The following is a 9,967-nucleotide window of genomic DNA, read 5'->3' on the forward strand; positions in this document are numbered from 1 at the left end:
GGGCGTCACCTCCAGCACGTGCTGCATCTACCCGCGCAAGCCCAAAAGGGTGTGCGCAGGCGCTGCCTGCTAGGGGGAGGAAGGAGGCGGGGTAGGGAGGTTGTTGGGTTTAGAGCCGGGCGGAGACCGCTGAGACTCATTCCTCAGGAACAAGGGTCGGGTGTCGAGGAGACCTTTTCACACCAGCTCCCCGTCCCCCGCCTACGGTGGGTGGGTTCGCGCGGCAGAGACAAAAGGATATCAGTAGGGACGAACATAACTGCGAAGGGAAGTAGGGTGTCAGTTTGGGGTGGTGGGCTTTTGGGGAGGATTGAGGGGGGCTATATTTAAACTCCCGGAGCCGTTAAGTTGGTTCGTTCTGGGATGCGCGCGCGACCAGGGTGGTGGCGGACTGCGCATGCGTGATTCTAGGGCCAGAGGAACGCGCTTCAGGAGTGCGCGCTCGCGCAAAGCGGTAGTGGTGGAGGAGAAAGGGGTCGGCGCACGCGCAGTTGACTCCGAGTTGTTCGGGTCTCGCGGGCGAGTTGGGCGCGCTTCGGGGGAGGTGCTTGGGATCGAGACTAGGCTAGAGGAGCAGAGCTGCGCGCGCACTCGGGAAAGGGGGGTAGGGACCGGGGTCTAAGGAGGGGGATCAAGCCCCCTAGTCTCTCCTCGTAGCCCTCGGCTGGACGGAATAAGGGGAGGAAATGATAGAGATGGCGGCGGAGAAGGAGCCGTTTCTGGTGCCTGCCCCGCCGCCGCCGCTCAAAGAGGAGTCCGGCGGAGGGGGCAGCCCCTCGGTGCAACCACACCGAGAGGCCGCCTCCGGGGAGCTCCGCGGCGGGACACAGCGTGGGCCGGCCCCGCGCGCACACTCAGCTGGGGTCCTGGCTTCTGGGGCGGGCAAGGAGAGCCCCGGGGCTACATCCACCCCTCGGGGCGGCCAGTCGCAGCAGCGAGGGGGCGGCCCCCAAGCGCACGGAGAGGCCCGCTTGTCGGATCCCCACGGGCGAGCCGCCCCCCCGGACGTGGGGGAGGAGCGACGGGTAGGGGGTGGAACAGAACTGGGGCCCCCGGCCCCGCCTCGACCTCGTAATGGCTATCAGCCCCACCGGCCCCCTGGGGGAGGTGGGGGTAAGAGGAGAAATAGCTGCAATGTAGGGGGAGGTGGTGGAGGCTTCAAACATCCGGCCTTCAAGAGGCGCAGGCGGGTTAATTCGGACTGTGACTCTGTGTTACCCTCCAACTTCCTCCTGGGGGGCAATATCTTTGATCCACTGAACCTGAATAGTCTCCTGGATGAGGAAGTGAGCCGCGCACTCAATGCAGAGACCCCTAAGTCATCCCCACTTCCGGCCAAGGGGCGAGATCCAGTGGAGATTCTCATCCCCAAAGATATTACTGACCCGCTCAGTCTCAATACTTGCACAGATGAGGCTCAAGTAGTTCTTGCTTCACCACTCAAGACTGGTCGGAAGCGGCATAGACACCGGGGACAGCATCACCAGCAGCAGCAGGCAACTGGAGGGAATGATAGCCACTCTGTGCTGCCCACAGCCCCCCTCACTCCCTCACTCCATGGGGAGGGCACCACACAGCAGCAGCGGCATAAGGGCCAGAACCGAGATGGCCCCCAACCCTATGAACTCAACACTGCTATCAACTGCAGGGATGAGGTCGTGTCTCCCCTTCCATCTGCCCTACAGGGTCCCTCAGGCTCCCTTTCAGCCCCTCCAGCTGCCTCAGTTACCTCTGCACCCTCGTCTTCCTCCTCACGACATCGAAAACGTCGCAGGACTTTCAGCAAGTCAGAGGCAGGGGCTAGGGGTGGAGGCCAGGGTCCCAAGGAAAGAAGTCGAGGGAGTGGGGTAGGCCGCCACCACCTCCATCCACTACCTGCAGTAGGTTTCAAAAAGCAACATTGCAAGTTCCAGTATGGGAATTACTGCAAGTACTATGGGTACCGCAATCCTTCCTGTGAGGATGGGCGCCTTCGGGTGTTGAAACCTGAATGGTTTCGGGGTCGGGACGTCCTGGATCTGGGCTGCAATGTGGGCCATCTGACCCTGAGTATTGCCTGTAAGTGGGGCCCATCCCGCGTGGTGGGCCTGGATATCGATCCCCACCTCATCCACTCGGCCCGCCAAAACATTCGACACTACCTGTCTGAGGAGCTGCGTCTGCAACACCAGACTTCTGAGGAGAACCCAGGGACAGAGAGTGAGGAAGGGACCACGACCATCCGAAAGAGGAGCTGCTTCCCAGCCTCGCTGACAGCCAGCCGGGGTCCCATTGCTGCACCCCAAGTGCCCTTGGATGGAGCGGACACATCAGTCTTCCCCAACAATGTTGTCTTCGTCACGGTAAGAGGGTCTTGGGATAGGGGCCAGGTATGAGGATGAGATTAAATTAGAATGTGGCAGGGAAGGTTATGAGCCAGAGGAATTTCTGTGTATGTAGTTCTCACTGGGAGAACCAAATCCTCAAGAGAAGAGTCTGAATCTGCGACTGTATTCCGCTGGTTGTCTCGTTCCTCCTACAGCCTGAAAAGGTAGGGGCTCTACCTGGGCTCCTTTCTCATGACTACTGGCCCTCAAATGGGATCTGACCTTTTGCTCTGCTCCCTGCCTGGACTGTAATCCAGACCAGTCTGCCTTCCCTTAGGGACTGGTTACTGCTGATGCTCCCTAGGGAATTTGGTTCAGATGGAAACTTGTTTTCCAGCCTACTGAAGGTGCATGAAGTGATGGATATCAGACATGAGATGTCTTGGAGTAGGAAGAGATTAGGGTAGTGACCAATATTTACAGTTTCTGTGCTTTGGTAGGGACTAGGTTTTCATTAGATACAAAGTCAAAGTGTCAGTGGTCAGTCTCCACATTGACCCTAGCTAGTAGGATGGAGAGAAGAGTCAGAGTCCTCTGCAGGAAGGGAGGGTAACATGTCTTCAACAAATGTCCCCTGGCTGCACATAGCTCCTCATAAAATACTCTAATTCAGCCATTTGCAGTAGTGTTGGGAAAGTGGACTTTCCAGAGGGTGGTAGTGAGCTTATCTTCATTTCTCTAGAGGAAAGGGAAGAATAAGCCTGTAAACTGCCAGCCCCATCTACTGAGAAGGAACCACCGGTCTCCCTTCCAAATCTAGGTTAGGTGCCTTTGGATAACGTTAGGTTGCTGAGCTTAATGGACAGGGTCTTAGAGGAACTCCACCCAGCATTTTCTCTGCAGTTTCACCCAAACTTTGGAGATCTCATGGATACTTTGCTCAATTTAACATTCCCTGGGCTCTTTTTTGTTTGGTTTACCACCAATAAATAGCTTGCTAGAAAATGTGACCGAAGGTATCACAGATGATTATGGCCAAGGGCTAAAGTGCGGCTGCAGGATGAATGAGTTATGTGGGGGTAGTGGTTCTTTTAATCCCTCTATTGACCTGCCCCCAATTCTTGCTCTCAGGGTAACTATGTGCTGGATCGAGATGAGCTGGTGGAGGCCCAAAAACCTGAGTATGATGTGGTACTTTGCCTCAGCCTCACCAAGTGGGTGCATCTGAACTGGGGAGACGAGGGACTGAAGCGCATGTTTCGCAGGATCTACCGGCACCTACGCCCTGGGGGCATCCTGGTCCTGGAACCCCAACCTTGGTCAACTTACGGCAAGAGAAAGACTCTCACAGTGAGTTGGGATTTCAGTAGAAATTGGGGATATCCTTCCTTTAATTGAGGCATAGTGGGCCTGGCTATCAATCCCCGGCTCATCCACTCAGTCCGCCAAAACATCCAACACTACCTGTCTGAGGAGCTGCGCGCGTCTGCAATACCAGACGCAGCTTGGTGGCAAGATAGGCCTCAAGGAAGCAGAAGAGGACTTTTTTTTTTTGGCTTACTTTTTTTTATTTATATAATTTTTTCTTTTTCAATTACAGTTGACATACAGTATTACATTAGTTTTCAGGTATGCAGCCCAGTGATGAGACCTGTACTGTATAGCTTACTAAATGTTCATCCTGATAAATCTCATACCCATCTGACACCATACGTAGTTATTAGAAAATTGACTATTTTTCTTATGCTGTACTTCACATCTCCGTGACTGTTCTGTAACAACCAATTTGTACTTCTTAATCCCTTCACCTTTTTCATCCACCCCCTCAGCCCCTTCCCCCTCAATCTGAGGAGGACTTTCTGAACGAGGTGAAAAGATGGCCTGGGTGGGCATCATTTTCCATGAAGGGATAAGGCAGCAAACTGAAAGTGTTCCCTGCTCTTTTTTCCTAGGAAACAATCTATAAGAACTACTATCGAATCCAGTTAAAGCCAGAGCAGTTCAGTTCCTACCTGACATCCTCAGAGGTGGGCTTCTCCAGCTATGAGCTTGTGGCCACACCCCACAACACCTCCAAAGGTAAATTTGGCTTATTTCTTGGGGGAGGAAGGGAGACCAGTCCTTATGGAGAAGGTGCAGACCCTGTGGAGTCTTGAAGTCCTGACAACCCCTCCTGATTGCACGCTCTCTTCTCAGGCTTCCAGCGTCCTGTATATCTGTTCCACAAGGCCCGTTCCCCCAGCCACTAAGTGGCCCCCTGAACAGAAAGTGTGAAGAAGTTGTCCAAGAAGCTGCCCGCTGCTCCTAAGGACCTGGGGGTAGGGCAGAAGAAAATATCCCACGGTCTTGCCTTTCTGGCTCCGAAACGTTTCCTTTCTTGGATCTACACCGAGAGCTTATCTTATGTTGCTGCCCCAGCATCCTCCCTACACCTCTGGTATCTAAGCAGCAAGCCCAGCTGTGTTGGAGTTACCACCAAATCTTCCTCTTCCCCCAGCCCACTGGGCTGGATGGCATGGACTGTTTGCTGACCTCTGTTCTCCTAGAGCACAGGAGGTTGTGTGTGTGTGGGGGGGGGGCGGGTATCAAGTTCTCTAGCCTCTTCCTCCTGTTCTTCCAAGGAGAGATTCCCTTTTTCCTCAGCCCTTGTCCTTAGCTACGTTTCAGTGGACCACAGACAGGTGGACTGAGGCTTAAGAGGGGGGGAGCTTGGTAGGAGGCACACAGGTACTGTGAAAATCCTTCCCTCTGCTGTCCCCCATTGGGAGAGGGGGTTGAGTTTGGAATGCAAGAACAGCACAATAAACTTGATGTTTAGGGCAGTGGCCCCATACCTATGTCTGGCACTTTTTAGCTAGTGGGAAGGGATAGTTCCTCTCAGTACCTGTGCTTTCTCTCTGCTCTAACTAGTCTCAAGGTTCAGTGGTTGGGAAGATTGTGGATTGCTATATAGAACCCTACTCAGGAAAAAGGTTATATTGCAAATGTTGATGTGAAACTTGAAAAGCCCATCTATTCCCCACCCCTCTCACCCTAAAAATGAAAACCCATCGACCGTTTTTTGCAGAAGCTATGGCAGGCTAACGAAATTAACAGTGGAGTTGAAGTAGAGCTAAAAAAAGGGACTGTGGGCCAGACTACCTTTCTACTGCAGGACTTACCACCATCTATCCTTTTTTTGGTGTGGTGGAATGAGATTAATAGGCTGTTTAACATGTAGCTTGAGTATTCCTGGAGCTTTGGATAGCCAACAAATATTGAGTGCTCTTAGGCCAGGCGTAAAGACAAGGCAAGACCCTTGGAGGTAAAAGTAAGAAGATAATTTAGATGCTAGTAGCTGCTTTGCAGGTTCCTGGAGTCAGGTAACATGAGTGAAGACACATAGTTAATCAGAAATAAGTGGTGTGAAGGAACAAGCATGGAGCCATTGAAAACAAAGGTAGGTATGAAGTCAGGAAGATGTGGGGAGGGTATTTAAAGTCCTGGCTTGAACCAGTGTTTTCTACTTGTCATTACTGAGTTCTTTTAAAAAGGGACCAGAGGCCCTGGCTGGTTGGCTCAGTGGTAGAGCGTCAGCCTGGCGTGAGGAGTCCCGGCTTCGATTCCCGGCCAGGGCACACAGGAGAAGTGCCCATCTGCTTCTCCACCCCTCCCCCTCTCCTTCCTCTCTGTCTCTCTCTTCCCCTCCTGCAGCCGAGGCTCCATAGGAGCAAAGTTGGCCCTGGGCGCTGAGGATGGCTCCATAACCTCTGCCTCAGGCGCTAGAATGGCCCTGGTTGCAACAGAGCATTGCCCCCTGGTGGGCATGCCAGGTGGATCCCGCTGGGATGCATGCGGGAGTCTGACTGCCTTCCGGTTTCCAGCTTCAGAAAAATACAAAAGGGGGGGGGGGGGGTGCAGAAACTTGACCTCATCTTAAACATCCCCAGAAAAGTCCCATTTGTTAGCAAAACCACTTTATTATTGAGAGAAGGGGAGATAGACTACTATATGCGACACACACACACTTGGCTGAAATGTGCACCTGGGGAGATGCTGGAACCAATCCAGCCACTGGCTGCCAGAGGGGAAGAGTGGGAGGGGGACAGAAACAGATTGGTGTTTTCTCAAGTGTGCCCTGACCAGAGATCCAACCCTGGACTTCCCAGCTGGGCCAACACTCTATCCACTGAGCCAGCCGGCCAGAGCAAAATTCCTTTATTCTGATTTATGTAACACAAAAATATGAACTAGCAATTCTGGGAGCCTGCAGCTCTACACTTCCCATCGCCTCAGTGTCCGATGCATGAGAAAAGTGTCCTCTGAAGGGCGCGGCCGGAGTTGAAGGCGGAGAGAGGGCAGACTGTCCAGGGTCAGGTGTGGAGATTCATAGAATAATGTTTCTGGGTCACAGAGCATAGTCATGTCTGGCCCTGGCCCAGGTGGCTCCTGTTGGGAGTCCAAAGCAAGGTTAGAGTCAGGGAGGGAAGAGAGCACCTGGAGGGGACTAAAGCCCAAGTCCCTCACCTTTGGGGGCGGGGCTCGAGCCTGCGGTGGTAGGAGCGCCAACTTCTCCCTCAGCGCAGCGTTCAGAACCTGTTCCTCCGGGACCTGCAGGCTCACCAGGCCACGGAAAAGCCGCTTGGAGCGCGGAACGTTCAGTCCTAAGGGCGTAGGGGGAACGGGGGTGAGACGTGCCGCTCACCCCCACTTCTGCTCCCGGGCGCAGGTCTCCACCCCACCACCCTCACCCTCGGCCACGCTCTCCTCCAGGACACAACGGGTCTGGAACGACTTTCTCAGCTGTTCCTCCACGGCCTTTGCAGCATCGAACTGGCCGGCGGCTGCGGCCCGCGCGGCTTGCAGCTCGAGGCTCAGAGCCAGGCTGCTGTGCTGTGCGGGAACACCCAGCTCCTGCGGCGCCGCGGGCTTCTCGCTCGGTGCAGCGGTGACCAGCAGCGGTTCGGACTGGACTGGGGAGAGCGGCGCTAGGCGGAAGCGGACCTGGGAGCAGAGAGCAGGGCAGTGAAATAGTGGGCGCGGGGTTGTTGCCGGGCTGCCGGCCAGGTCTTAAGCCAGCTCACCTGCCGCCCCTTGCGGGTCCCGCCTCGCCGGTTTGCCCGCCCCTTCCCCCGCCCCGGGCTGCAGTTCAGCCTGTCTGGGCTCTCGGACCGCGGGCTCAGGCTCAGGCTAAGGCTCAGGTCCAGGCCGGGCTCGGGCAGTGGGGCTCCGGGCTCCAGGGCGCGGGGTATGGGGGGTGGTCCCGCGGCCGCTACGGCCTCTTCTCCTTCCACCGACTTCAGCTCTGAGTCCCCACAGCCCATCATTTTGGAGTGGCTGCAGGGTGCGAGGGTCGCTGAGGGCCAAGGATCAGAGGGACTAAGCTCCTCACTCAAGAACCCGACCCCCCCTAGATAGACACCACTACCGGAAACGGTTAGGCCCTACTCAATGGGGCGGTGAAACAAGCCCCGCCCCGCCTACTGACGTTCTAATCGTCATTTCCGTTGCCCCTCCCCGTTTCTCGGTTCCGCCCCTAAGGCAGGGTAGCCCTGAAGCCGGTAAAATTTCCGCTGATTCTCATCAGTACTGTTTCCCTTCGAAAAGTACAACACAGTTTCCTCCCCTGGCTAAATCTTCACATAGCTACTGCTGGAGTCCGGAGTGTGTCAGTCCCCCCAGTACGAGTGCCTAATAGGACAGCCTTAACAGTCCAGCTTCCCCGCATTGGGACTTTTCTACTCCGTGCCTTCACAGCATCTCCAGGTTTTCTGTTGCCTTCGAGCTCGGACCATGCTTCCCCGTTTGAATGAGACAGGGCTTGCTGACCCCAGCCTCCTTCTCCCTCCTGGGACCCAGGGCGACTGTGGTTGCCTGAGTGATAACTGCCTCACTCAGTGTTGAGGGTTGGTTTTTTTTATAACTTTTTCCTTTTGGAGAGTCTCCTAAAATACCCATCTCTATAAAAATAGATATTTGGGCCCTGGCCGGTTGGCTCAGCGGTAGAGCCTCGGCCTGGCGTGCGGGGGACCCGGGTTCGATTCCCGGCCGGGGCACATAGGAGAAGCGCCCATTTGCTTCTCCCTCCCTCCCCCCTCCTTCCTCTCTGTCTCTCTCTTCCCCTCCAGCAGCCAAGGCTCCATTGGAGCAAAGATGGCCCGGGCGCTGGGGATGGCTCCTTGGCCTCTGCCCCAGGCGCTAGAGTGGCTCTGGTCTCGGCAGAGCAACGCCCCGGAAGGGCAGAGCGTGGCCCTCGGTGGGCTTGCCGGGTGGATCCCAGTCGGGCGCATGCGGTAGTCTGTCTGACTGTCTCTCCCCGTTTCCAGCTTCAGAAAAATACAAAAAAAAAAAAAAAAAGATATTTGTATGTTGAGTACAGTTTTTTTTTTTTAAAAAAAAAAAAGAAGGGCTTGGCCTGACCAGGCGGTCGCGCAGTGGAAAGAGCATCGGACTGGGACTCGGACGACCCAGGTTCGAAGCCCTGAGGTCACAGGTCGCCGGCCTGAGTGCTGGCTCATCCATCTTGAGCGGGGGCTCACCAGCTTGACCGCAGGGTTACTGGCTTGAGCGTGGGATCTTAGACATGACCCCATAGTCGCCGGCTTGAGCCCAAGGTCGCTGGCTTGAGCAATGGGTCACTTGCTCTGCTGTATCCCTCCCCCAGCCCTCCTCCCCCCCCCCCAATCAGGGCACATATAAGAAAGAATCAATGAACAACTAAGGAGATTAAGGAGCCACAGTTAGAATTGCTTATCATCTCTCTCCCTCTCTCACTCTGTCCCTCTATCTCTGTCACACACACACAAAAAAAAGAAGAAAGGCTTGGATTTAGCCAACTGCAAGACAGAGAAGACTGGAACTCTCCCTCATGCAAGACAGAGAAGACTGGAACTCTTTCTCATTCCCTATATTATATCCCTTGGGCAGGTCCTTTCAATTCTGTGAGCCTGTTTTGTTCTTGTGTAAAATGTACTAACTTGGGTTCAGGACTCTTGAGGCTCTCCTAAAATGGATTAATAAATCAATAAGCATGTTCGTGTATCACTGTGTGTGTGACAAAGAGACAGAAGAAGGATAGGGACAGACAGGAAGGGGAAGAGACGAGAAGCATCAATTCTTTGTTGCAGCACCTTAGTTGTTCATTGATTGCTTTCTCATTTGTGCCTTGAAGGGGGGGGGGGGGCTACAGCAGACCAAGTGACCCCTCGCTCAAGCTAGCAGCCTTGGACTCAAGCTGGTGAGCCTTGCTCAAACAAGATGAGCCCGCACTCAAGCCAGCGACCTCAGTGTTTTGAACCTGGCTCCTCCACGTCCCAGTCCGACACTCTCCACTGCACCACTGCTTGGTCAGGCTGTGTATCACTTTTGAGTTTGAGAGTTTTCACATCCTTAACCTTCCAAAAAAAATGCTGTGGAAGATCAGAATGGATAGCATTGCCCTCATTTTACAAAAAAAAAAAAAAATTAGGATCTCTGATGAAACACTAGAAGCTTACCTCTTCAAGTCGGGAATAAGAAAATGTGTCCATTTCCTCTACTCTTAATTTATAAAAGGGAGTAAGGAGGTACAATTGTAAATAAATAAATACTTACACTTTTTAAAAGTGGAAAGGTAAGCCCTGGCCAGTTAACTCAGTCAGAGCATCTTCCCGAAATGACAAGGTTGTGGGTTCAGTCCCCTG

General features: G+C 54.1%; 2 protein-coding genes across 2 annotated transcripts; one reads left to right on the plus strand and one right to left on the minus strand.

Annotated features, from left to right (window-relative positions):
- MEPCE (methylphosphate capping enzyme) lies at positions 1–5,143 on the plus strand. The gene is made up of 4 exons (XM_066274400.1): positions 1–2,342; positions 3,438–3,656; positions 4,259–4,385; positions 4,503–5,143. The coding sequence occupies exons 1-4, from the start codon at positions 687–689 to the stop codon at positions 4,553–4,555; spliced, it is 2,055 nt and encodes a 684-aa protein (XP_066130497.1). The 5' UTR covers positions 1–686; the 3' UTR covers positions 4,556–5,143.
- Positions 5,144–6,486: 1,343 nt separating this feature from the next.
- PPP1R35 (protein phosphatase 1 regulatory subunit 35) lies at positions 6,487–7,737 on the minus strand. Its single transcript, XM_066278032.1, has 4 exons — positions 7,370–7,737; positions 7,037–7,289; positions 6,813–6,949; positions 6,487–6,734 (listed from the first exon to the last, which is right to left on the minus strand). Exons 1-4 carry the CDS (start codon positions 7,610–7,612, stop codon positions 6,561–6,563), a joined length of 807 nt encoding a protein of 268 aa, XP_066134129.1. The 5' UTR covers positions 7,613–7,737; the 3' UTR covers positions 6,487–6,560.
- Positions 7,738–9,967: the final 2,230 nt, after the last annotated feature.

The sequence above is a fragment of the Saccopteryx bilineata genome, chromosome 4, assembly GCF_036850765.1.
Source record: "Saccopteryx bilineata isolate mSacBil1 chromosome 4, mSacBil1_pri_phased_curated, whole genome shotgun sequence".
Lineage (NCBI taxonomy): Eukaryota > Metazoa > Chordata > Mammalia > Chiroptera > Emballonuridae > Saccopteryx > Saccopteryx bilineata.

What these genes read in the sequence shown, in the direction of transcription:
- MEPCE (XM_066274400.1), top strand. Translation starts at nt 687, where the DNA reads ATGATAGAGATGGCGGCGGAGAAGGAGCCGTTTCTGGTGCCTGCCCCG. An exon ending in GCAAGAGAAAGACTCTCACA is followed by an intron (nt 3,657 to 4,258) that starts GTGAGTTGGGAT and finishes CTTTTTTCCTAG; the next exon opens with GAAACAATCTATAAGAACTA. An exon ending in ACCCCACAACACCTCCAAAG is followed by an intron (nt 4,386 to 4,502) that starts GTAAATTTGGCT and finishes CTCTCTTCTCAG; the next exon opens with GCTTCCAGCGTCCTGTATAT.
- PPP1R35 (XM_066278032.1), bottom strand. Translation starts at nt 7,612, where the DNA reads ATGATGGGCTGTGGGGACTCAGAGCTGAAGTCGGTGGAAGGAGAAGAG. An exon ending in GGACCCGCAAGGGGCGGCAG is followed by an intron (nt 7,290 to 7,369) that starts GTGAGCTGGCTT and finishes CTCTGCTCCCAG; the next exon opens with GTCCGCTTCCGCCTAGCGCC. An exon ending in GGAGGAGAGCGTGGCCGAGG is followed by an intron (nt 6,950 to 7,036) that starts GTGAGGGTGGTG and finishes CTACGCCCTTAG; the next exon opens with GACTGAACGTTCCGCGCTCC.